This window comes from Anomaloglossus baeobatrachus, chromosome 1, assembly GCF_048569485.1.
Source record: "Anomaloglossus baeobatrachus isolate aAnoBae1 chromosome 1, aAnoBae1.hap1, whole genome shotgun sequence".
NCBI classification, from domain to species: Eukaryota; Metazoa; Chordata; class Amphibia; order Anura; family Aromobatidae; genus Anomaloglossus; species Anomaloglossus baeobatrachus.
The window spans coordinates 924,327,592-924,355,180 of NC_134353.1; the positions used below are offsets into that span (position 1 = coordinate 924,327,592).

At 44.5% G+C, this 27,589-nt stretch overlaps 1 protein-coding gene across 18 annotated transcripts in view; it reads right to left on the bottom strand.

Moving 5' to 3' along the window:
* NEDD4L (NEDD4 like E3 ubiquitin protein ligase) overlaps window positions 1–27,589 on the bottom strand; it is a 444,386-nt gene that overhangs the window by 59,331 nt on the left and 357,466 nt on the right. For 8 of the 18 annotated variants that reach the window (XR_012727517.1, XM_075328051.1, XM_075328080.1 and 5 more), the window contains 9 exons: window positions 22,591–22,650; window positions 18,357–18,416; window positions 12,503–12,562; window positions 11,437–11,496; window positions 10,631–10,690; window positions 10,214–10,273; window positions 8,261–8,392; window positions 7,038–7,157; window positions 1,656–1,853 (listed from right to left, as the gene is read on the bottom strand). The exons of 1 other annotated variant lie outside the window; for it this stretch is intronic. Coding sequence is in view for 16 of the 17 variants with exons in the window: in XM_075328051.1 (XP_075184166.1) it covers window positions 1,656–1,853; window positions 7,038–7,157; window positions 8,261–8,392; window positions 10,214–10,273; window positions 10,631–10,690; window positions 11,437–11,496; window positions 12,503–12,562; window positions 18,357–18,416; window positions 22,591–22,650 (810 nt within the window). In the remaining variant the exon portion in view is untranslated. The remainder of the gene's footprint in view (window positions 1–1,655; window positions 1,854–7,037; window positions 7,158–8,260; window positions 8,393–10,213; window positions 10,274–10,630; window positions 10,691–11,436; window positions 11,497–12,502; window positions 12,563–18,356; window positions 18,417–22,590; window positions 22,651–27,589) is intronic. 9 more of the 18 variants (XM_075328060.1, XM_075328091.1, XM_075328011.1 and 6 more) reach the window with 5 other exon arrangements.

Genomic DNA, 27,589 nt, shown 5'->3' on the forward strand with positions numbered 1-27,589 from the left:
GAAAAACAGCACCACACCTGTCCTCTGGTTGTGTCTGGTATTGCAGGTCAGCTCCACTGGAGTGTATGGTGCTCAGCTGCAATACCAGCCACAACCTGCGGGCATGTGTGGCACTGTCCCTGGAAGCAGCCAGGGTCTCATTTTTAGAAAACCCCTTCAGAAAGCTTTGGGAATTATTATTGGTTGCATATGTGCGTGTATTTTGGGCTAAAAATTTTTGCAATTGGGTTTTATTAAAAATGTTTGGTTTTACAAGCCCTTTGTCTCCCTGCAGAATGTTGGATGAAGAATGAATAAACCGAGAATCCATCTGTGAGCAGCATTAAGAGTATAAGGCTCTGTGCACATCTGTGTCTGGATCTTTCTACTGCAGTTGTCTCAAAACTGCAAGCAAATCCTGATGCCAGCAAAGTCAATGAGAATCCTGACATTTTCTGGACATGGTGAGTTTTGTTTCCTTGCAGATTTGGTGCACAAAATCTGCAGCATTTCAACTCTGTCAGCGTTTTTTCCTGTGTTTTTCACCAATGGGGGGGAAAAAAAAAAAAAGGCTACAGAATAGGGGCTACAGAATAGGGGCTACAGAATAGGGGCTATTCTGTTTAGGCTATTCTGTTTAGGCTATTCTGTTTAGGCTATTCTGTTTAGGCTATTCTGTTTAGGCTATTCTGTTTAGGCTATTCTGTTTAGGCTATTCTGTTTAGGCTATTCTGTTTAGGCTAAACAGAATAGCCTAAACAGAATAGCCTAAACAGAATAGCCTAAACAGAATAGCCTAAACAGAATAGCCTAAACAGAATAGCCTAAACAGAATAGCCTAAACAGAATAGCCTAAACAGAATAGCCTAAACAGAATAGCCTAAACAGAATAGCCTAAACAGAATAGCCTAAACAGAATAGCCTAAACAGAATAGCCTAAACAGAATAGCCTAAACAGAATAGCCTAAACAGAATAGCCTAAACAGAATAGCCTAAACAGAATAGCCTAAACAGAATAGCCTAAACAGAATAGCCTAAACAGAATAGACTAAAAAAGAAAAAGTATAGAAAAAAGTAAAGCAAAAGAGAAGAGAAAAAAGTAGAGAAAAAAAAGGTAGAGAAGATAAAGTGGAGAAAAAAATGAGAGAAAAAAAAAAAGAGAAAAAAATTTTACTCAATGTGTGAATTAGGACCACATCAAAGTTCAGCGCAGCTTTGATGTGGTCTGATCATAACCAAAACAAAAGAACTCACAAAAGGGCAGACAAAAGAGTTATAAAACGCCCCATTCAAAATGAACTCACTGACCGTTTCCCTGCATATTTCTGACTGCAAAACGAGTGAATCGAGAATCAAAGTCTGTAAAAGTTAAACTATCATTTTTAGTGAAACCAATTGCAAAAATTTGTATTTTTTTTTAGCCCCAAAATACATGCACTTTAACTAACCACATTCATTAAAAGTGAATATGCAGCTGAAATAATTCTGAATTTGATGGCTCCTATTGGTGGGTTGTACATGGTCTCCAGGGATCCAGGGTGATGTTGCGCTCATCTGCTTATTATTAGGGCTTTGGACCGATGTCCTAATATAAAGGCTCCACCTTCATGACTTTATAAACACGATATAACAGACTGTGTCCCCGGAGAGCTCCGGAAAAGTAAAGTGTTGCTTACCCACGTGGTAGTTTTGGTATTATGGTCAATAAAGAATGGCCTGCCATTTGGTGCTATTCTCATCTCCCAACCCGGCGGTAAGAAGCTCTGCGCCCCTTTGTGTTGTGGTTTGGGGGAGTTATATGGAGATGGCTGCGGAGACTGCGGGTTGGACAGTGTATCCTTCACGGCGCGGCGCACTGGAAAGTCTTTCGCACCCTGTACGGTCAAACACAATGCAGACGTAACAAGGATTAATTCCAAATTAGTACTGTGAGAAATTCATGCGAAACAAGATACAAATCTGAAAAGATTAATTAAAATAAATCCCGCTATTAACATTTCCCACACGTTAATTAGCTGCAAACCCGAGTGTTAAGCATGCCGGCTTTTAATGTGGGTTATTATGCGAGATAGTGCGATCATTATCACATCTGTGCCGTAAAACCCTACATATTACAATACATTTACAGCAAAGGTTACAGCATTACTTATCTTGTACTGCTCCTGATTCACAGACTGTATTGTACTTCAGAGCTGCATTCACAATTCTGCTGACTATAGCTTAAAAATAAAAGATTCTGTGCTGGATTAGCACCTAAAAAAGCAATAGCTATTCCTTTGAATTTGAGACTTGTAGCAGCCTTTACAATATTATATCACAGGGTCTGAAAATGAAGATTGTAGACAAACTTTGTGGTCTTCATCTTTGTATTATTATTATTATTATTATTAATAATAATAAATAAAATTATATATATATATATTATATATATATATATATATATATATATATATATATATATATATATATATATATATATATATATTAATAAAATAATACTAACACAAAAAATAATTTCTTCCAAGTCAATCTATCTACAACCTTTAGAATATGTTCACACGTTGCATTTTTTTTTCTTCTTGACTGAAAAAAAAAAAAGCTGCATCTAAAAAGGAGGTTTTGCTGCATTTTTGAGGTGTCATTTGTCTACAGTACATGCTTAAATCTAGTTAGTTTACTTCACTACAGGGCCAGCGGCGGCAGCACAAAGGGCCAGCGGCGGCAGCACGAAGGGCCAGCGGCGGCAGCACGAAGGGCCAGCGGCGGCAGCACGAAGGGCCAGCGGCGGCAGCACGAAGGGCCAGCGGCGGCAGCACGAAGGGCCAGCGGCGGCAGCACGAAGGGCCAGCGGCGGCAGCACGAAGGGCCAGCGGCGGCAGCACGAAGGGCCAGCGGCGGCAGCACGAAGGGCCAGCGGCGGCAGCACGAAGGGCCAGCGGCGGCAGCACGAAGGGCCAGCGGCGGCAGCACGAAGGGCCAGCGGCGGCAGCACGAAGAGCAGCAGCAGAAGGCTAAAAGAATTGACATGCAGCTTCTTTCCATTTCAGTGAGTAAAAACATAGCAAATGTCAGTGTGTATGAGATTTCTGGAACTGTGAAAAGCAGGTTTTAATTTGCATAAAAGTCATGAAAAAAATGCAACGTGTGAACATAGCCTCAAAGGGGGGATTATTATTTTATTTTTTTGTACTACAGGGCCTAAAAATTACAGGCAGGTACAGTAGTTGCCAACTACCAGCCTGTTCTTCACGATTCAGCTGCTCCACATCAACACAGCAGCTCTACTTCAGAGTGGTTCTGCTGCCGTCTCGCTGATTGACAGCTGGCTTCCAGCAATTCAGTAGCATGGAGCCAGTTGTCAATCACTGTCTCGTCCAATCAACACAGCAGAGCGGAAGAGAAGATGCTGCTCTGTCTATGTGACGTCAGCAGAAGCTGCAGAAACACCGGCAGGAGCGGTCTGACACTATTCTGTACTGGCAGAGATCAGCGCCAGGCACAACAGGCAGCTAAAAACTACCTGCCTGTTTGCTCTAAGGCCCATAATAAAAAAAATTAAATAGTCCCGGATATCCCCTTTAAGTCACTGCTAAGGGAGAACTGTTAATATCTTCATTAGACAATGCAGCCCAAATAGCAGCTGATGCCGTGTGCAGATACTGAACCAGCAGGAGAGGCTGACATAGGAGAATTGTGAATGCAGCACTGAATAAGTGCAACTCCAGCTCAGCACATTATTAAAAAGCAACATCATTTCACAATATGCAACACTGCACATAGATATATAGCTCAAAACACAAAAAATAATAAAATAATATTTGCGGAGGTGAACACCGCTTTAAAAGCCATCACAGGTAAGAGTCAGTGCTCTCCGACTCTCATTAATCGTTTAGACAGGACCAGGATTTCGTATTGGGTTCCTTTAGAATGAATGGGAGATTCTGACTGCAGGTCCTACACATCTCCGTATCACAAAATGGGTGGGGTTTAAAGGGAGTCCGACAGCAGAAGACGACTGTCCAAAACAAGCACAGGTGCTCAGTGCACCCTCCCAACTACCTGTTTTCCCATCTCTCTCCCCTCTCCTCCGGGCTCCGGTAAAGCCAGATATGTCAATCAAGGTAGAGGGGGCGAAGATGGGTGGAAAACAAGTAGACGGGAAGGTGCACAGAGCACTTCATGCTTGGTTTGAACAGTCATTTTCTGCTGACAGATTCATTTTTTTTTTTTTTTTTTTTTTTAAGGCGGGGGGGGGGGGGGTCACACGTCTCAGAGAGAATCAGGTAGATTATGCCAAACTCTGATCCGAGTGTCAGCTCGGATGAGGGAATCTGAGCTCACCGTGAGGAGAAGATGGAGCACAAATGTTCTCCATCTTTTCATTGTGTGAGTCCACGGTAATCAGACTGCACTTGGATGTCATCAGAGTGCAGTCTGATGTTTTCCTCGCACCCATAGACTTGCATGATCGAGTCTGATCTAAAGCAAGTGTCAAATCGCAGCATGCTGCCATTTTCTTCTTACGAGATCGGTATGGGGAAAACAGCCATTGAACAACATTGGACTGAGTGCTATCCAGTAAAAAATAGGATTAATACGGTGGGGTGAGAGCCCTAAAGAGCATTTACTGATTACATCATCTGACATTGGCCATAAAAGGTAACCTGTCACCAGTTTTGTCCCCTATAAGCTGTGGTCACCACTAGTGAGCCCTTATATACAGCATTCTAGAATGCTCCATATATAAAGTGTCTAGGCCGATCTGTGGATAGCTTAAAAAACATCTTTATTATACTCACCTGGGGGTGGTCGGGGCCAATAGGTGTCGCTGCTCTCAGGTCTTGGGCCTTCTATCTTTCGATCATCGTCCTCTTTCCTTGCTCCATGTGGATGACTAGTGCTACATCCACACAGGCCAAAATTATACTCATGCACATGCGCACTTCTCTCTGCCCTGCTGAGGGCAGATCAATCCATTGTAGTGCGCATGCGCCAATGTTCTTTGACCTTTCCCGGCGCCTGCGCACTACAGTACTTAACTTTGCCCTCAGCAGAAAGAAGGGCGCATGTGCAGGAGCACAATGGAGGCTTTTGTGTGGATGACGTAGGACAGGTCATCCACATGGAGCAGGGAAGGAGGACAGTGATGAAGGAAGAGAGGAGGCACCAGATCGAAAGCAACGACGCCATCGCACCGGCCTGCCGTAGAGTATAATATAAGATGTTTTTAGGTTATATAGGGAAGGCTGGGCTCTTATATACAGGATTCTGGAATGCTGTATATAAGGGCTCACTGGTGGTGGCCGCAGCTTATAGGGGCCAAATTTGGTGACCAGTTCCCTTTAAACAAAAAGAGACGACACATGATGTGGTCAAAAGCAGATGTTACCGTAACAAAGCAGAGAGCAAGACATTCTTTGGTAAGCTTAAGATGCTCAACAAATGCTTCTTCATATTGCCACACAAGATGGAAAAAGGTCCTAAATAACCGAGACCTTGACTTGAGAGATGTAGAACGATTTTTTGGTCCAAGGACATGGACTTGATAACCCGTCCTGTCTACTAAGGGCATCCACGGTCACTTGAGGCCCCATTTGGCTTTATATGGCCAATGGAGAGATAGGGACCAACTTAACTCTGGTTGACCCCATTCTCATCGCTTTATCTTCTCCACTCCAAAGGTGACAATATTAGGAAAGAAGAAACTAATCCGGGTCTGTGGAAAGATGGGTTGGGATCATCCATGATCGGGATGGACGTCACGCTTTGTATTTGTAACAAGAAAGCACAGGTATACCCATAAGACGTCTCCTTGTGCATCAGCATCTTGGCTTATGAAGAGGATGCATGGACCAGTTGTAGCAACAATTTAGAAAAGAAAAACTGGGCACTAAACAGTTAACACTTCATGTGGCTAACTCCGATTAGCTTGCAATAGACATGCTAAACACTTAGCTGTCTGCTCCTCAAGCTCGCACTATATGGCAGTAGTATAACAATCAGTCCGTGGTGCTCATTTTAAAGAAAGACTTCCAAGATTGCAGTATCCATAAGAATGAAAGGAACTTACCAAGACTTGTTGTAACGGGACTATTTCCACATCGGATTACAGGCTGCAGCAGTGAGGGTTGGGGGTGCATGGAGCACGTGGGACGATGGCCGTTTCGCGCTAATCTCTGGTGCTTCAACAAGTCCACCTGTGGACCTGTTGAAGCGCCAGAGATTAGTGCGAAACGGCCATCGTCCCACGTGCTCCGTGCACCCCCCGTCCCTCACTGCAGTAACCTGTAATCCGATGTGGAAAAAATGTCCCATTACAGCAAGTCTTGGTGAGTGCCTTTTGTTCTTATGGATACTGCAATCATGGACCAGTTGTAGGACAGCAAGTCATGGAGAAAAATCCAAAAATTAAACAAAAGGCCCAGTACCAAAATAAAACCTTTGTATTAGTTCATATTAGAAACAAAATGGCAACCTTGGGTTTTCACATTTCGAGCCAAATTGGCTCTTACCCCGGTTGGACTTGTCAGACCATCTTGGTTCTACCAAACACTTTGAATCTTACCTTTTTTGAGTTTGGACCAAATTTTTAGACTTTTAAAGTTAACTTTATGGGTTACTTTTCTTTATTCATGGCTAGTATATGTTTTTATGGCACACCATTGGTTTAAACCAATCAAAGAACATTTTCACAATTTCTAAAACACCAAAATTTAGCATAAAAAATTTCCACCCAACCCAGAGAAGAATTGATTATACACAAAACAACCAATAAAGACAAGACAAATATAAAGAGCAAAAAGATGTTCAAATAAAATCAGCGAGAAGAAGAAGAAGATTAAGAAAAGCTACGAAGCGGATATGGATAAAACGAAAGAAACCAAAAAAGGATGAGAACAGATTTTACATTATAAAAGCATGAAGAGCGAGAGAAGGGATGCCGGAGAGGCCGTCAGTCGCTGCCAAAAAGTTAGAAAATGAATATAAGATTGCGATGACTCGGTAAGCAGAAGAAGAAGGAGACGAGAAGGTCCATATTAGAGGAGAGAGACTCTCACCTCCAGCGGAGCAGATAAAGTGACGGTGGGGGAACTGAGACTACGAGGCCGCCTGATCTGAGGTTCGCTCAGATGGTTGCTACTGTTTGAGGTGGATCCGACCGCACCGTCTTCAGCGTGCTAAGTTTAGAGGTAAAACACAGTTAGCAATCTACAGCAATCCCAAATATCATCAATGAAAGAAAAATAAGATACGACTTAAAGAACGACACCCAAAACTTAAGTCTTACTAAAAGTTCATCGTAATGTAAGTTTCCTTACTGTGTAAAGGGCCTAAACAATCCCAGAAGCAGCGAATGTATAGTGTTCTCAGAGCAGATCCCAAGGTACAAACAGTTTTAGGCTATGTGACTACGGGACAATGTACCCGCAGACTTTTCCGCAGCTGCTCCCTGGAATCTGCAGCCATCAATTGCTGCGGGATTCGAGCATTTTTGTTGCGGTAAACCTGTGGGACAAGTGCAGAAATACCTACGGAAGGCCCGGCCTCTATCTCCATAGTGGAGGAGCGGGAATTCTGCGGATATTTCAGCATGAATAATTGACATGCAGTTATGTGCGGCTGCGGGAAATCCACAGCATATTCCGCAGCCGCACTTCCCAAATCCCATTGGATAACATGGCGAGTGTCTGTACTTGTGCAAACCTGCGGATTTATCTGGAAAATACAGATAAATCCGCAGGTTTTCCACAGCAAAATCCGCGGGTACATTGTCCCGTGGGCACATGGCCTTATACCCCAGAGCTACACTCACTGTATACATTACATTAATTTTACTGTACTTAACCTGAGTTACATCCTGTATTATACTCCAGAGCTGTACTCACTATTCTGCTGGTGCAGTCACTGTGTATATACATTACATTAATTTTACTGTACTGATCCTGAGTTACATCCTGTATTATACTCCAGAGCTACACTCACTATTCTGCTGGTGCAGTCACTGTGTACATACATTACATTACTGATCCTGTACTGATCCTGAGTTACCTCCTGTATTATACTCCAGAGCTGCACTCACTATTCTGCTGGTGCAGTCACTGTGTACATACATTACATTACTGATCCTGTACTGATCCTGAGTTACCTCCTGTATTATACCCCAGAGCTGCACTCACTATTCTGCTGGTGCAGTCACTGTGTACATACATTACATTACTGATCCTGTACTGATCCTGAGCTACATCCTGTGATCGTATCTGTCTAGAACAGATCCTCGTACCTGCACGATTGGACGGGTCCATGTTGTTGTGCGATTATTGTGATTGACATAATATGTGCGTCCTTTAGCGTCTTTCCTTTCTTCCCAGCCTGACGGTAACCCCGGAGTGGTATGTACATAGGCCACCGAAGGCTGTTTATGCAAAAAATTATTTTATTGAAAAAATTGAATTTATAATAAAAAATAAAAATGTAGTTCTCAATCTTATATAGATTGTAAATCTGCAGTATAAAATCTTAAAGAGCAACACAAGTCAGACATTTAGTCCCCTTTTCTTACCACTGGGGGCAGCATCATAGAAAGTAAAGGTACTGATTCAAACAACATTTATTAAATGTCCAAAAGGGGTCTGGGATTGTCAGATGCAGCGATCTCTACAAATCCTGAGAAAGGGCAGCCCTTGTGCGAAAGGAGTGGTAGTGAGCATGTGCGACCACAGCTACATTCACTGTCGGTGGTCACACATGCTCACTACTGCTCCCTTCACTTTGAGGACACTTGCTCTTATGATCAGTGGGAGTCCCAGCATATTAGTAGTGACAAAAATTGCTCTAAAACAACACACAGGCGTTTGTGTTTTTGTTTTTTTACATTTTTAATAATAGGATAGTCAAAAGTTAACCAAAATATCAACAACCATACATGAAATGGTAAAGTGATTGGCAAAAAAACCCTTAAATACATAGGTGCCTTTATCAAAACGAGCTCCACGCCTGTCCTTGTGTCTAATATTGCAGAAAAGTATTTGGCAGTGAACCACAATACCAGACAACCCTGTAAAATGGACGGAGCACTTTTTTAAGAACGCAAACAATTTACTAATCCTATAAAACCTTCACCCCAACACCCTCAAATAATCATCACTGTCTCTCTAGAAGATGGTATCCTCATCAAGCCGAAGAGAAAGTAGGTAGCACTTCTTCATTGGTGTCCATTACCTGATGGGCCCCAACACTGCTGGGGGGTCTAGCTGATGGACAACCCAAGGCTTATACTTTGTATTAAATCCATCAAATGCTTTAGTTTTGGAAAATGGGGTAAACACCTTTAATCTGGGACTCCAGGAAAAAAAAGCAATGACTCCTTGACCTGTAAGACATTACTACTGCTCGAAATGGCCTACAAGGAAATTAGGCAACCCTAAAATTTAGACCCAAGTGGTGGTTTCACCAATGTTTAAGTCCAGCCTCATACAGAAGTAGTTCAACACCCCGCGTGTTCTATTTACGCCCAAACGGAGCAATGTCAAAAGTAGTACTAGCCTAAAACTACTGATAAAATGATGACTGATTGAGGTCCAACCTCACTGGACCTCAATCCCTTGTTCCCTCCAGAAGACTGTCTAGACAGAGTTTTGATGTAGTGGTGATCAAGAATGTGCCATCTTGCTCCATTCAAAAGCCATGGTATTTATGGATGGAAACAGTACCACAGTCTTTGAATGCCTTGAGGAATAGCAGAGCAAAATGGAGGTCCAAGTGGTCAGACTACATCCATCAAACATCCAGTAGATAGGTGATGAACACTTCAGAAAGTAGAAGCCAGCAGAAGTGGTGACTTATGAGTAATTTCTTTTTTGTATAAAGTCTTAAGACTCTTCGGTAAAGACTGAATTTACCAAAAAGTCAAATTGTGACTAGAGCTATACACAAATATACATAAAAGGTATAATGGAATAATAACCAAACTGTTGTGAAACCTGGAAAAAATTAAAATGCTCAAAACCAAATACATTATTTTTTTATATGTGTAACAGAATTTCACCCAATGTGTGGTTACAAGCCTATAACCAATGGTTTGGCCAAAAAGACAAGATTGTCCTACTACCACCACTAAGACATTACCATGGAATCCATGCGTAATAGAATTTCACCCCAAGTGTGGTTAAGAGCCCATAACCAATGGTTTAGCCAAAAAGACAAGGCTGTCCTACTACCACCACTAAGACATTACCGTAGAATCCTCTACACCAGTCACAGTTGAAGACCGCGCTCTTCTAGTTGTGGAGCTGGGCTGTTGAACAATAACGTGACGATTAAAAAACATGAAGAGGGTCAATTAGAGGAATAGTTCATCGTTAGCCGAGAAGGAGAATTGTTAAGGAAGAGGTGTTAGATTTCCAGGAATAATTCGGTCAGTAATTTAAGAATATCATTGATTGGGATCAATTTCCTAAAGACAGATGATATGTAGAGTTTTCAAAAATATCCACAATGTAATTGTCAACTGTTCTGTTGCCCAACATTGGATAAAAAATATTAGGAAGACTCATCAATCAGAAGACAACTTGGAAACTTTTCAATCCAAGCCTAAAACCAAAAGTTGGCCAACGACCAGTAGACTATCTTACTAAAGCCACATGGACATTACCGTGGATTCCTCTATACCGGTCACAGTTGAAGATCGCGCTCTTCTGGCTGTGAAGCTGGGCTGTTGAACAATAACGTGACCATTAAAAAAAAAAAAATTACCGGGTCAATTAGTTTTCGGTAGCCGAGAAGGAGAATCATTAAGGAAGGAAGTTAGATTTGTAGTAATAATTAGCTAACTTATTTAGGAGTATCATTGATTGGATTAACCTCTCTCAAAAACAGATGTAGAATTTTCAAAAACATAGTAGATTTGGTGGGATCTGCGAACCAAAAACATTCCCCCCCCCTTAAGAATTGTTGGAAAATGTAATTGACCGAGTGCGATGGCGTGCTAGTGATATGTGAGTGACAAGAACTGGTAATGGCCAACTAATGACCATAGTATTGCCCAACTAAGACCTTAAATTCAAGTCTTCATGAAACTCATCAGAAAGCAACCTAAACTTCCAGTCTAAGTGGAAAGAAAAAACCAAAATCACCAATTTTGAAAAAAAAAATTCACAAAAAAATCTACAAAATCAAAATGACTAGTGACCATAGACCTCTACCTAATTTTTGAAGGTGAAATATTCCTTTTAAAGACAATACATGAATAGAGTTATGCAATGAGTAAAATAGAAAAGGTATAGTGGAAAAGTGACCAAGCTACTGTAAGGCCCAGGGAAAAAAGCAAATTACAAAAAGGTTGAATACAATCTAACACACTTGGAATGGAATTTTACCCCATGTGGGAGTTTCGAGCCTGTAACCAAACGTTTGGCCAACGACTAATAGACTGTCCTACTAAAACCATATAGACATTACCGTGGACTCCTCTCCACCAGGCACACTTGAAGACTCCGATGCTCCAGTTGTGAAGATTGGCTGTTGAACAATAATGCAACCATTAAAAATATATAATTTTGAGGAATGAGTTAATTGCTAGCCGAGAAGGAGAATCGTTAAGGAAGGGGAGTAAGTTAGAAATAATTTAATAAGTACTCTAGGAATATCATTGATTGGTTGAATTTCCAAAGACAGATGGAGAGTTTTCAAGAACGTCCATAAAGTATAATGCAATTGTCAACTGTTCCGTGGACCAAAATACTTAGTTCCTTGAAAGAATAGGTGACTGAGTACGTTGTGGTGAAAAAATAATAGAGTGATAAGAACTGGTAATGCACTAATGAACGTGTAATCGCCCAACACTGGATCTAAGTATAAGTATTCAAGACACTCATCAGACGGTGATACCAAGATTGCCGCCAATTAGGTTTGCATGTTATGTTATGATAGTAGCTCCCCCCAGGAACCCTATGTATGCACTAATGGGGTAAGGTAAAAAGACATTTTTGCCTAAACCATTTTCCACCCATCAAGGTAGTTACTAAACCGATATAGGTTCAACCCTCAATTACCCTCTGTTACTCATTCCCTCCTGCTTCAATTCTGTCAGTAGAAAAAGTTTTAATCTACCCAGGGGTCAAGCCTTTACCATCTTGTTCCATTCAAAATCTATGGTGCTTATAAATAAAAATATCATAGTCTTTCAACGGTTGAGGGAAAGGTTTTCCGGGATGGAGGTCCAGCCACCAGGCTTCTAGCATCCGATGGAAAGGTGATAATTGAATCAGGCAGTAGATCAGTCCAGCAAGTGGTGACTTATCAAAACGTCTGGGACATTTCTCTTAAGACACGTTGGTAAAGACTATATTAATCCAAAAAGTCAATATATGGCTAGAGCAAGGAAATATGTATTGGTCAAAAACTGACTAAACTACCGGGAAGACAGATAAAAACACTTATGTAACATTAGCCTTATATGGGGTCATGTGTCAAATAATCGAAGGTTTGGCCAACGACCAGTAGGCTGTCCTAATAAAGACTTTACCGTGGGCTCGTCTCCACCAGTCACAGTTGAAGACCACGCTCTTCCAGTTGAGGTGCTCGGCTGTTGAACAATAACGTGACCATTAAAAATAATGTACAGTTTTAGGAATAAATTAGCGTTAGCTAAGGAAGAGAATCGTCAAGGGGTGTTAAGGTTTAAAGAAATAATTAGGTAAGTACTTTAGAAATACAATTGATTGGTTGATTTCCCCCCCAAAAAAAAGAGATTCAGAGTTTTCAAAACATCCATCAAGTATAATGTAATACACTTTCCAGAATTTCTCAGGGAAAATTGTGTAAGTGACTACATTGAGGTGAAACATGCGTAAAAGACTTGAGTGCAAAGAACTAGTATCGCCAAACACTGGGTCTTGAATTTAATTAGGAAGGCTCATCAGTCAGAAATCAACATGGATACTAATCCAATCCAAGCTGAAGAAAAAAAACAAAAAAAAGAGAATTTTGTTTACTTACCGTAAATTCTTTTTCTTATAGTTCCGTATTGGGAGACCCAGACCATGGGTGTTTAGCTTCTACATCCGGAGGACACACAAAGTACTACACTTAAAAGTGTAGCTCCTCCCCCTGAGCTTATACACCCCCTGGTGAGCAGACCCAGCCAGTTTAGTGCAAAAGCTGAAGGAGAATAGCCACCCACAAGTAGAACAGAGCAAAAACCGGAACAACCGGAGACTCTGTCCACGACAACAGCCGGTGATAACACGCGGAACAAGAAAATTGCCAACAGGCAACAGGGAGGGTGCTGGGTCTCCCAATACGGAACTATAAGAAAAAGAATTTACGGTAAGTAAACAAAATTCTCTTTTTCTTTATCGTTCCTTTGGGAGACCCAGACCATGGGACGTTCCAAAGCAGTCCCTGGGTGGGAAATAAACCGAAAAAAGGCAAGAAGTAGGCAGAACCTAACTTCACAAATGGGCGACAGCCGCCTGAAGGATGCGTCTGCCCAAGCTCGCATCTGCCGAAGCATGAGCATGCACTTGGTAGTGCTTCGAAAAGGTATGCAGGCTAGTCCAAGTGGCAGCCTGACAGACTTGTTGAGCCGTAGCCTGGTGCCTGAAAGCCCAAGAGGCACCAACAGCTCTGGTTGAATGTGCCTTGATCCCCGGCGGGGGAGGCACCTGAGAACTCTGGTAGTCGTCCGAAATGGTCGATCTAATCCAACGGGCCAAGGTCGGCTTAGAAGCAGAGAGGCCCTTGCGCCGACCTGTGGTTAGCACAAAAAGAGAAGTGCACCGCCTAAGAGCAGCGGTGCGAGACACATAGATCCGGAGCTCACGCACCAGATCCAGAGTATGCAGCGCTTTTTCAAAGCGATGAACAGGAGCCGGACAAAAGGAAGGTAGGGTAATGTCCTGGTTAAGGTGGAAAGGAGAGACCACCTTAGGAAGAAAATCCGGAGTCGGACGGAGAACCACCTTGTCTTGATGAAAAACTAAAAAAAGGTGACTCCGAAGAGAGCGCGGCCAAATCAGAGACTCTCCTGAGGGAAGTTATGGCCACCAGAAAAACCACTTTCTGTGAAAGACGATGCAAAGAGACCTCCCTAAGAGGCTCAAAGGGAGGTTTCTGCAAAACCGTGAGAACTAAATTAAGGTCCCAGGGATCCAAAGGCCGCCGGTAAGGCGGAATGATGTGAGACGCGCCTTGCATGAAGGTGCGGACCTGAGCCAGCCGAGCGAGACGCCGCTGGAACAGAACTGACAGAGCTGAGACTTGTCCCTTGAGAGAGTTGAGGGACAGTCTTAGCTGCAGACCGGACTGTAGAAAAGACAGAAGGGTCGGCAAGGAGGATGGTCAGTAGAGCGACACCAGGACAGGAAAATTTTCCAAGTCCTGTGATAGATCTTAGCGGAGGAAGACTTACGGGCCCGAGTCATAGTGGAGATGACTTCAGGAGGGATACCAGAAGCCGTCAAGATCCAGGACTCAAGAGCCACGCCGTCAATTTGAGAGCCGCAGAATTCAGGTGGAAAACCGGACCTTGTGAGAGTAGGTCTGGACGGTCCGGTAGATGCTCCCGAAGGGGAGAGCCACGAATTGGAAGTGATCTTCTTCTACTGCAAAACGTAGCCAACGCTGGTGTGACACTGCAATTGGCACATGCAGATAGGCATCTCTGATGTCGATGGATGCCAGGAAATCCCCTTGGGACATAGAGGCAATGACTGATCGCAGAGACTTCATGCGAAAGCGCCGCACCTGAACATGCTTGTTGAGAAGCTTCAGATCCAGGATGGGCCGGAAGGTACCGTCCTTTTTGGGAACTAGGAAGAGATTTGAGTAGAAACCTCTGAACCGTTCCTGGGTGGGAACCGGTACAATTACTCCATTGGCCTGTAAGGCTGCCACGGCCTGTGAGAAGGCGGCGGCCTTGGAGCAGGGGGGGAGTTGAGAGAAAAAATCTGTTTGGCGGACTGGAAGAGAATTCTATCCTGTAGTCGTGGGAAATGATATCTCTCACCCACTGATCGAAGACGTGTTGAAACCAAGCGTCGCCAAAGTGGGAGAGCCTGCCACCGACTAAGGACGTTGCTGGAGCGGGCAGATAGTCACGAGGAGGCTGCCTTAGTGGCAGCAGCTCCTGCGGTCTTCTGTGGACGCGCTTTTGTGCGCCAGTTGGATTTCTGGTCCTTGGCTGAGTTAGCGGACGAGGCCGAGGGCTTAGAGGACGACCAGTTGGAGGAACGAAAGGAGCAAAACCTCGACTGATTCCTACCCTGGACAGGTTTCCTGGCTTTAGTTTGAGGCATGGAAGCCAGTAGCTTCCTTAATAATTTCATCCAGCTGTTCTCCGAACAGCCGGGACCCAGCAAAAGGGAGCCCAGCAAGGTACTTCTTTGAAGAAGCATCTGCCTTCCACTCTCAAAGCCACAAGATTCTGCGGATAGCGAGGGAATTAGCCGAAGCCACCGCAGTGCGGTGAGAAGCCTCCAGCATGGCAGACATGGCATAGGATGAAAAGGCCGAAGCTTGGGAAGTTAAGGCATCCATTTCGGGCATAGATTCCCTGGTGAGGGAATGCATCTCATCTAGAGAAGCAGAGATGGCCTTGAGAGCCCACACTGCTGCAAAAGTCGGAGAAAACGCGGCCCCCGCCGCTTCATACACGGATTTGGCCAGAAGGTCAATCTGGCGGTCAGTGGAATCCTTAAGGGAAGTGCCATCAGCCACCGACAACGGTCCGGGCTGCGAGCCTAGACACCGGAGGGTCTACCTTTGGGGACTGAGCCCACTCCTTGACCACCTCAGGTGGAAAGGGAAAACGGTCATCAGAACCACGCTTTGGGAAGCGCTTGTCAGGACACGCCCTGGGCTTGGTCACAGCGGCCTGAAAACTGGAGTGGTTAAAGAACACACTCCTTGTTCTCTTAGGCAAGGTAAACTGGTGCTTTTCTGCCAGAGAGGGTTGCTCCTCTGATACTGGCGGATTGAGATCCAGTACAGAATTAATAGACGCAATCAAGTCACTAAGATCTGAGTCACTTTCGGACAGATCAATGGGGCACATGGAGTTAGCCTCCGAGCCCCCTGTAAAGGCATCCTCCTCATCCAGCGAGTCAGCTCTGGAATCAGAGCCACGGGAGGAGGAGGGAGAGGGAACCCTGCGTCTCTTCTTAGGAGGACGGGGTCTGGGCCCTGATTATGAATCCTCTGTGAGCTCCGGTCCTGAGGGACCCCTAGCAGCAGAGGCACCCTGTGAAGGGGGCTGATGCATAGTCATCAACGTCCTGGACAGAAGTCCCATGGACTCAGCAAAAGACTGGAAGATAGACCTAGAAAAGGATTCTACCCAGGCCGGGGGCTCAGCCACAGGAGCAGGAGCAGCCTGAGAGACCACTGGGGGAGAGACTCCAGGCTGTGGCACCGCCAAGGTAGAGCAGGCATCACAATGTGGGAAGGTGCTCGGTTCAGGCAGCAGGAGCTTACATGCAGCGCATACAGCATAAAGCTTTGGGGTCTTGCTCCTCGTGTGAGACATGCTGCTGGAGTGGGGGCTCTGCCAGAGAATGAACCCCAGAGAGTATATACAGAGGTCCACAACCGGAGACCGGTTGTGGCTTACCAGACTGCTGGAGCGGTGTTGTGTGCCCTCCAGATCCCGAAGCCCGGACCCCCAAGCACAGCACCTCAGAGATGCTGCAGACCAGCGCTGCAATGACTGATCGCAGAGAAAACACTGAGAAAATGTCCGCCGGAGCGGAGAGGGGGCGGGACTTGCTTGAGGAGCGGGAACTGGAGGGCCATAGAGACCTACAGGGGAGGGGACACACACTGCAGTGGGGAGTGTCCCACCCCTGTACAGAACGGCCGCCGGGAGGAGCCGAGCCTGTCCCTCTGCATGAGTGACATGCGAGGGCAGCGAAACAGAAACTAGGCCTCCGGCGAAGCCGGGGCCTAATTTTGAGCGGCGCGGCCGACGCGCAGGCACCATCGGCGCGGTTCTCAGGCGACAGCTAGAGAACCCGCCGGAAATGTCAGTAAATAGAATAAGCACACTCTCCCCCAACAATAAAGTACAGGGACCCCGAAATCTAAACGTCTCAGGTACTTAGCTTGCTGAGACGCAGGGCCAAGTCCCTGGGGATGAGTGCTCCGGTCCAGCAGGGTCCTGAAGGGCTGCGGATGGAGACCGGTCTCCTGCCAAGCATGGAGACCGTGCTGGCTCCCACTTCAAGCCAGAGCCCAGGAGGGATGGTGAAGGAGCACGGCATGTAAAGGCTCCAGCCTAGGAATCAACCTTACAACACCGCCGACACAGTGGGGTGAGAAGGGACATGCCGGGGGTCCAGACGTGGACCCCACTCTTCAATCTCGTTCCAAAAGGAAAAAATCATATGAGAATGCATGTGTGGATGTATGCCTCCTGAACACAAAGCGATAAACTGGCTGGGTCTGCTCACCAGGGGGTGTATAAGCTCAGGGGGAGGAGCTACACTTTTAAGTATAGTACCTTGTGTGTCCTCCGGAGGTAGAAGCTAAACACCCATGGTCTGGATCTCCCAAGGGAACGATAAAGAAAAACCTATAAATTAGCCTAAAAAAAAAAAATCATAAAATTACTAATGAGGATTAATATCTTCCGTAAGTCAACTTGTTATCCATCCAAAAAATATGTACCAGCTGGGCACCATTTAAGCTTAAGAAACCCCATTATGTGTTGAGAATAGTCGGTATCCCAGTATGCCCTTGAACTTCATGTGAAACAATGGAGAAAGAAAAAAAAAAAAAAATTGGCGTAATTCATATTCCCCCTAACAATGTAAATTGTTAGATCGAAAGAGGTGACACCCTCAACGAAACCAGTACCCAGACAGCGGCTAAAAGTCTTTAAAGTAGCATTGGCCGAGCAGAAGCCATCTTCTTCCATTTAAAAAATGGCGCCATACTCTTTGAATAGCTGGGAAAATGGCAGCCTGAGGTGGAGATACTGGTGGCTGGGCCCTTATGAATCCAATGGATAGGTGATAAAGGCTTCAGGCGGTTGAAAAGTCCAGAATAAGTGGTGGTGTAAAGTATGGTAGTGGTAACTTATGAATAACTTTTTTAAAGTTAGGAGATTTTTTTTTAAGACACTTAGGTAAAAACTACACAAACCAAGAACACCAAAAGTGGAAAGAGCTCTACAAAGAATAAAATCGAGAACTAAAATAGAGAAACTATAGTGCATATGTGAGCAAACTACTGTGAGGCCTGAGAATAAGAAAAGTGAGAAAGGTTGAAGACCATCTCATATACAGAATGGAAGTTCACCCAATGTGACGTTACAAATTGATGACCAAAGGTTTGGCCAATGATCACTAGAAAATCCGACTACAACATATAGACATTACCGTGGAGTCCACTATACCAGTCACAGTTGACGACCGCGCTCTTCTGGTTGTGGTGCTGGGCTGTTGAACAATAACGTGACCATTAAAAAAAATCCGGAAGATCATTTTGAGAAATGTGTCATCGTTAGCCAAGAAGGAGAATTGTTAAGGAAGGGGAGTGACAGATATAAGAATAATTAGCTGATTTAGGATTATTGATTGGTTGATGTTCCAAAAGACAGACAGTTTACAAGAAAGTTCAAAATATATAAAGCAAAGGTCAACTGGTCCATGGACCAAAACCCTTTTTTTGTGGTGAGAGTTCCTAGAATGTGTAGGTGACTAATTACGATAAAGTTGAACAAGAAGTGGTAATTGCCAACAAACAACAGTGAAATCAACATAATTACTAGATCGATGGAGGTCTAACCTTTACCGTACCTCAGTCCCCCATTTCCTCCAACAGTAAGACTATGGCAAGAAAGACTTTAAGGTAGCACTGGCCAAGCATGTGCCATCTTGTTCCATTCTAAACCTATGGTGTTGACAAATACAGTACCATAGTCTATGAGTGGTTGGGAAATAGTGGCTCGAGATGTAGATATCAGTGTGCAGACCTCTATACATCTAGCAACCTGTGGATAGGCAATAAATGTTTAAGGCGGTAAACAAGGCCAGCGTAAGTGGTGACTTATGAATAAGGCTGAGCGGATCCGGGACCTCGTGTGGATTACGCCAGACCTGCAGGGTGTTGGGGGTTAATAAAGTGGTGAAGGAGAGTGTGTTTTTGTATTTTATTCCATTTAAAAGAATTTTTCTCTGTTTGTACTTATTTATTTTCATTTATAGGTTAGTGTGATGCAGGTATTTCATAGATGCCTGTGCCATCATTAACCTAGGGTTTTGTAGCAGCTGTGCGCTGTTATTAACCCCTTATTACCCAGATTGCCACCGCACCGGGAAGACGGGAAGAGTCGGTATAGCACAGAGATTGTCACATCTAATAGATGCTGCAATACCGGGCGGCTGCGGGCTGAGAATACCAGCCGCCGGACAGCTTTATCATGGCTGGGGATGAAAATTGGCGGGGGATCGGAAGCCGGAACAAAAAAAGGTTTTGTTTTTTTTTTTTGCCAGGAGGTGTAGATTGGATGCAGGAATATAGTGTAAAAATTTCAGCACCAAATTTGCATCCCTTGGTTAAAAAAAATGCGATTATCTGCTAGGAGATGCAGGTCTGTGAACTCCATGACCTCCACCTGAGGTCAGGTTACCTGCGATCAAGGACCATGGGAACCTCCAGCTGTGACTGCAAATGACCTGGGTGATGTCACCACTCATTGCGCAGCTCATTCATTCTCTGGAGCTCACAGCGAGCGGTCGTGCTCTATGGCCACTCATTGTGATATTTAGATGTAGCAGAGCTGAATATCCGTGGGACCTCGTGTGGATTACGCTGGACCTGCAGGGTGTTGGGGGTTAATAAAGAGGTGAAGGTGTGTTTTTTATTTTTTTTTTCCAAATAAAGGATTTTTCTCTGTCTGTTTATTTATTTTCATTTACAGGTTATTGATGCCGGTATCTCAGACGCCTGTGCCATCAGTAACCTAGGGTTTAGTAGCAGCTGTGCGCTGTTATAAACCCCTCATTACCAAGATTGCCACCGCACCAGGGCAATGGGAAGTGCAGGTATAGCACTGGGATTGTCACATCTAATGGACGCAGCAATACCGGCCAGCTGCGGGCTGAGAATACCAGCGCCCAGCCGGCATTATCATGGCTCGGAATGAAAATTAGGGTGACCGCTCGTTTTTTTTTTTTTAATTATTTAAATAATAATAAAAAAAACGCATGCGATTTCTCTTAGGCTGGAGTCACACTTGCGAGGGACTCCCGCGAGTCTGACAGCGCATCACCGGCATAGCCGTGCACACTTTGACAGAAGGGTGCATGTGTTTCTGTGTAAATGCACGCTCATGTTCAGAGAGTGGCAGGCCATGCCAAGTGATGTCATGCCAGACTTGTACAAGTCGGACATTGCATCATCTGACTGAATAGGATAACTGAAGTGAGCACTAATATATATATATGAGTGCAAGCCAAAAATACATACTATATATAAGAATAAGGCTGCACATCAAACTTAGATAATGGTATAATGCCTCAAGCATATGGAAAAATATTGGAATATACAATGAAAAATGCTACTTGCTAATTTGAACATGTGAATAATGAATTGCATACCTGCTATGAATATTAGGAAAAAGGAGATATTTAGCAATCGCATTGATCAATGTAACTGAGCCCCAAAGCCTCGTCAAGGCATATCTCTATATTGGGGTCCCTAGCTCTGTGACCCTAACTGTGTGTCATCTCATTGCAATTAAAAACTGCTGTGGGTGGAGAGGGGTAACTAAGGACTTTCTTATATAGGAGATGGGGCTCAGTTACATTGATCAATGCGATTGCTAAATATCTCCTTTTTCCTAATATTCATAGCAGGTATGCAATTCATTATTCACATGTTCAAATTAGCAAGTAGCATTTTTCATTGTATATTCCAATATTTTTCCATATGCTTGAGGCATTATACCATTATCTAAGTTTGATGTGCAGCCTTATTCTTATATATAGTATGTATTTTTGGCTTGCACTCATATATATATATTAGTGCTCACTTCAGTTATCCTATTCAGTTATATGTAGTTTTTTTTTTTTTTTTTTCTGAATGTGAACACAGCTCCGCCCCTTTCGGCCATGTTTTTTCCATCTCCTATATAAGAAAGTCCTTAGTTACCCCTCTCCACCCACAGCAGTTTTTAATTGCAATGAGATGACACACAGTTAGGGTCACAGAGCTAGGGACCCCAATATAGAGATATGCCTTGACGAGGCTTTGGGGCTCAGTTACATTGATCAATGCGATTGCTAAATATCTCCTTTTTCCTAATATTCATAGCAGGTATGCAATTCATTATTCACATGTTCAAATTAGCAAGTAGCATTTTTCATTGTATATTCCAATATTTTTCCATATGCTTGAGGCATTATACCATTATCTAAGTTTGATGTGCAGCCTTATTCTTATATATAGTATGTATTTTTGGCTTGCACTCATATATATATATTAGTGCTCACTTCAGTTATCCTATTCAGTTATATGTAGTTTTTTTTTTTTTTCTGAATGTGAACACAGCTCCGCCCCTTTCGGCCATGTTTTTTCCATCTCCTATATAAGAAAGTCCTTAGTTACCCCTCTCCACCCACAGCAGTTTTTAATTGCAATGAGATGACACACAGTTAAGGTCACAGAGCTAGGGACCCCAATATAGAGATATGCCTTGACGAGGCTTTGGGGCTCAGTTACATTGATCAATGCGATTGCTAAATATCTCCTTTTTCCTAATATTCATAGCAGGTATGCAATTCATTATTCACATGTTCAAATTAGCAAGTAGCATTTTTCATTGTATATTCCAATATTTTTCCATATGCTTCGGACATTGCATCATCGGCACAGCCGCGCACACTTCTGACAGGAGCGTACATGTGTTTGTCTACATGCATCTACATGCACGCTCACCATACTGACCCGCAGACACTTGCACTGCTTTCCCTGCCCACCGGCCATCCTGCCGCCTGTGATTGGTTGCAGTCAGCCGATACACTACCACTCAGAGTGGGGGCGCGTCTAACTGCAACCAATTACACGCGCCGGTGGGCAGGCAAAATTGGGAATATTGAATTGTCAGCTACGGAAGGGAAAAGTGTGACCCGGAAGGAGTTTGCCGCCATGACACTGCCTGGGTGAGTACACCGCGTGCGCTCCTACCCCCCTATCCCTTCCACCAACGTTTTTAATCTCTGGATTCTGGTCCCCATTGACTTATATGGGCACCAGATTCCGGAGCAGACTTTTTTTTTTTTAATTGAGCAGTGATCCGCCGGTCCCGATATTTGGCCAGTTTATTAAAAGATTACTCTTAAGTAGAGCTTAAGTTAGGATTCTTCTCGTAAGACACTTTGGTAAAGACTATGTGGATAGAGCTCTACAATCAATAAAATAGATAAAGTATAGTGGAAAAATTGCCAAACTACTGTAAGGATAGAGAAAAACAAATCAAAAAAGGACAAAGATCAAACACAATTTATCAAATAAGGAATTGGACTTCACCCAATGTGGGGTTACGAGTCTATAGCCGAAAGTTTGACCAATGATCAAGAGACTGTCCCACTACAACCATATAGACATTACCGTGGACTCCTCTCCCCCAGTTAGAATTGAAGATTGCGCTCTTCCGGTTGTAGAGTCGGGCTGTCGAACAATAATGTGAACCATTAAAAACAAATCTACAGAGCCAGTTTGAGGAACTAGTTAGAGGAGAAGGAGAAATGGTTTAGGAAGGCGAGCTTTAGATATAGGAATAATTAGATAAGTAATTTAGGAAAATCATTGATTGGATAAATTTCCCAAAAACAAAATGAAGAAATTGTACTTAATTTATAATGGAGACAACTGCTCAATCAAGCAAAGTATTTCTAGTTTTCCATTGACCAAGGACGATGTGGTGAAACAAGAGCAAGAGATACGCGAGTGACGAGAACTGGTAATGGCCTACTGGTGACCAAGCGATCAACCAATGCCAAATCTTAACACTAGAACTACTGGACTCGTGACACCTATATAGAAATACATGGTGCAAAGTAGTCAAAATGACTACCTAAGTAGTTCTAGTGTTAAATATCAGTATACGGATAACGCATCTGTCAGAAGTCAACATGACCGCTTGTAAACTTGAGCCAAAAACTGTAAAAGCTTCTCCAAAAATTGTATAACAAATTACTAATAAATATAGATATCTGCATTCTCTCTTTGGAGTTAACTTTTTTTCTTTAAATCCAATGGGGTTGACAATGAATAAGGTATAACTAAGAAATTAAAGTGCGCACTGAAAATAGTTGAAAAACAAAAAAAGGCAGAGATGAGAGTTAAGCAAAAATTAATCAAAACTATTTAGCCATCCCTATAGCCCTGCTCACTTAAAGAATCATGTATTTAGTGGCCTCCTACATATCTATACTTTGTCCATAATGTAAGTTAATTCTTCAACTGTGCTCTACTTCTAACATAATTGACGGGTCACTGCCTCCTACAAGCTCAACATTTTTTTCTTACGTTGCAGGCGGTTCCAGTGATCCGAATGGCTACATGGATATCCAAACTCAAAAAGTAGAGTACAAAAAGAAGACGTGACCAAAGGGAAGGTCAAAGTACAATTAAGGTTAGCTCAAAAAGGAAGGGGACAACAACAAAACGAAGGGGACAACAACAAAACGAAGGGGACAACAACAAAACGAAGGGGACAACAACAAAACGAAGGGGACAACAACAAAACGAAGGGGACAACAACAAAACGAAGGGGACAACAACAAAACGAAGGGGACAACAACAAAACGAAGGGGACAACAACAAAACGAAGGGGACAACAACAAAACGAAGGGGACAACAACAAAACGAAGGGGACAACAACAAAACGAAGGTGTGAAGATGTAATTTACCCTCTCACTGTATATGCTGTGATACTATGTCATGATATGTATATTTCCCTGGTTGTATTAGTTGTAATTCATGTATTTTCTTGGGGGAGCTACTGGTCTCAATGTGTCTCTCTCATACAATTGCAGTCTTGGCATCTAATGTGATTATGTAAATAGCCTGTCCTCTGCTATCCAGAGTTGTGTATCTAGTCTGTAATTGCATTGGCCAGTGAAGGAATAGTCATTGTTCTGCACAGCAGGGGATCCCTTCATCTACTGTGGCTGGCAGACATATTGGAGCCCTGTGATGGACCAAACCATTGATGATAGGATGTGTGACCCCTACCCCCTGAACAAACATGGTGGGCTGGTCAAGGAGCACAGACAATGCATTTCCCTTTTTGTAACTTCAGAGTGAGCTGAAACTAAAGAGAGGAAGGAGCTCCAGCCTGGGTGGCTGTGGACACGGACGGAGCTAGGCCTGTGTGGCGGCCCGTGGGATTGTGTGGAACTCTTTGGACTACTGTAAGGATGATTGCTTTGTTATCCGGTCCGAGGATTGTCGGGAAGGGCCCCCGAATCTGTTTTACGTGGACTTATCGATCGTGTGCTGTTCCGGTGTTCTTGTGAATAAACCTGTTGGATCGTCCCTCGTCGGCCTCGTCCATCCTTTGCTCTGTTGTACACTCCCGTCACAAACTGGTTGGCAGCGCTGGGATCAGAGCAGAAGGAATGGAGGACAACGGCCCATTAACATCTGGAATCAGAACCTCAGAGTACAAGAACTGGACTGTGGTGAGCCTACAAACAATGGCCCGTGAATTAGGAGTCGGTTACAAAGGACTCTCTAAGGAGCAACTAATTGAGGCATTGGAAAACGCTTGCCTGCAAGATGGCACCGAGGAACAATTTCCACAGCAAAGGGAGGAAAGACGGGAGCTGGAGGTAAATACCCAAAAAAGTCAATGGATTGTGTGGTATGAGGAGGAAATGGCACTGCTTGGAGATGAGGCCACCATAGAAGATAAGAGGGAGGCTATTCGCGGAGCTAAGGAGAGGGCATTGCTGGAGAGGAGGCTTGCTGTGGAAGCAGCTAGAGGCTCCAGACAGACTGTAACCCCAGCACCCACCATGAGGGAACTTCCCAGGGTGTCCCGCAAAGACTTTAAGCCGTTTAATGAGGCTGCAGGCGACATTGAGGGCTTCTTCCAGGACTTTGAGCATCAGTGTCGATTAATGGAAGTCCCGGACAGGGAGCGTGTCCGGCATCTGGTTGGGCTCCTAGAGGGGGGAGCTGCTGAAGCCTATAGAGCTATGGACCCTCAGTGGAACTGTGAGTATGCGGATATTAAACAGACTATTCTAGAACATTATGCCGTGACCCCAGACACTTACAGGACTCAGTTCCGTGCTTTAGCCTGTGATGGGGAAGTGTCTTTCAAGATGTTTGCCCACAGACTGAAACAAGTATGCCATCGCTGGCTGGAGGCAGAGGAGGCCTTATCTTGGGAGACCTTCCTGCAGGTCATCCTGAAAGGACAATTCTTTGCCCAGTGCCCCGCTGAGATCCGGGAATGGGTGCGTGAGAGAAAACCAGCGACAGTGGAAGAAGCTGCTGCTCTAGCTGATGAGGTGCTCACTATCAAGCCTCAGTGGAGGGTTCTGTTGGAGGATGGAGAGACGCCTAACAGCTCCACAACTCCGGATGCCCCCAGTTATTCTGTCCCCATTGTTCCCCGTTCCTCTAAGCCACCACATGTTGATACCCGTGTTAATGTGCCTCCAGTTGCTTCTACTGCACTTTCTGGAATACGCCGGGGTCCCGGGCATTTGCAGGCCTCATGCCCAGCCAGACCATGGAGGAATCATCCTCAAACCCCTACAGCACCTTCAGGTGGGAGCCGGCCTCCAAGTTCCCCTACCCCTTACCCAAGAGGACGCCTTGGAAGGAGGGAGACCCAGCGCAGATGCTATCAATGTGGACAGCCAGGGCATCAGCAAGTCTCCTGCCCAGCTGTTCAAATGAGGACTGATCCTGCACCCAATCGGATTGTTAATTATTTACAGCCCAGTGCCATGGAGGAAGATGTGGCACCGCTATGTGAGGACTGGGCTAGTGACTCAGCCCCCCATGTTGCACCACCAGGAGTTTACGGGGTGCGACCCGCAGTTATGATGACTTCTGCTCATCGAGGTAAGCACTTGCAGGAGGTTGTGCTGGATGGACAGAGACTTGTTGGATTTTGTGACTCGGGTGCTTTCCTCACACTGGCTGATCCCCGAGTGGTTCGGCCTGAGGCAATCCATAGAGGACCTGGGATTGTCATTGAACTGGCTGGTGGACAATGGAGGACTATTCCCACAGCCACTGTGGATCTGAACTTTGGTTTTGGGGTCAGGCGATGTGTGGTTGGGGTGATGGGTGGTCTGCCTGCAGCTGTTCTCCTGGGCAATGATGTGGGAGAGCTACGATACCAATTCGTGGCTGCATGAAGCCACATGTAAGTAACGCTCTGCCTGTGTGTACTTAACCAGTGACCTGTAGAGGTCCCTAGTACGTACACAAGTTGGGAGGGGGAGGAATTGTGAAGATGTAATTTACCTTCTCACTGTATATGCTGTGATACTATGTCATGATATGTATATTTCCCTGGTTGTATTAGTTGTAATTCATGTATTTTCTTGGGGGAGCTACTGGTCTCAATGTGTCTCTCTCATACAATTGCAGTCTTGGCATCTAATGTGATTATGTAAATAGCCTGTCCTCTGCTATCCAGAGTTGTGTATCTAGTCTGTAATTGCATTGGCCAGTGAAGGAATAGTCATTGTTCTGCACAGCAGGGGATCCCTTCATCTACTGTGGCTGGCAGACATATTGGAGCCCTGTGATGGACCAAACCATTGATGATAGGATGTGTGACCCCTACCCCCTGAACAAACATGGTGGGCTGGTCAAGGAGCACAGACAATGCATTTCCCTTTTTGTAACTTCAGAGTGAGCTGAAACTAAAGAGAGGAAGGAGCTCCAGCCTGGGTGGCTGTGGACACGGACGGAGCTAGGCCTGTGTGGCGGCCCGTGGGATTGTGTGGAACTCTTTGGACTACTGTAAGGACGATTGCTTTGTTATCCGGTCCGAGGATTGTCGGGAAGGGCCCCCGAATCTGTTTTACGTGGACTTATCGTGTGCTGTTCCGGTGTTCTTGTGAATAAACCTGTTGGATCGTCCCTCGGCCTCGTCCATCCTTTGCTCTGTTGTACACTCCCGTCACAGAAGGGGACAACAACAAAACGAAGGGGACAACAACAAAACGAAGGGGACAACAACAAAACGAAGGGGACAACAACAAAACGAAGGGGACAACAACAAAACGAAGGGGACAACAACAAAACGAAGGGGACAACAACAAAACGAAGGGGACAACAACAAAACGAAGGGGACAACAACAAAACGAAGGGGACAACAACAAAACGAAGGGGACAACAACAAAACGAAGGGGACAACAACAAAACGAAGGGGACAACAACAAAACGAAGGGGACAACAACAAAACGAAGGGGACAACAACAAAACGAAGGGGACAACAACAAAACGAAGGGGACAACAACAAAACGAAGGGGACAACAACAAAACGAAGGGGACAACAACAAAACGAAGGGGACAACAACAAACGAAGGGGACAACAACAAACGAAGGGGACAACAACAAACGAAGGGGA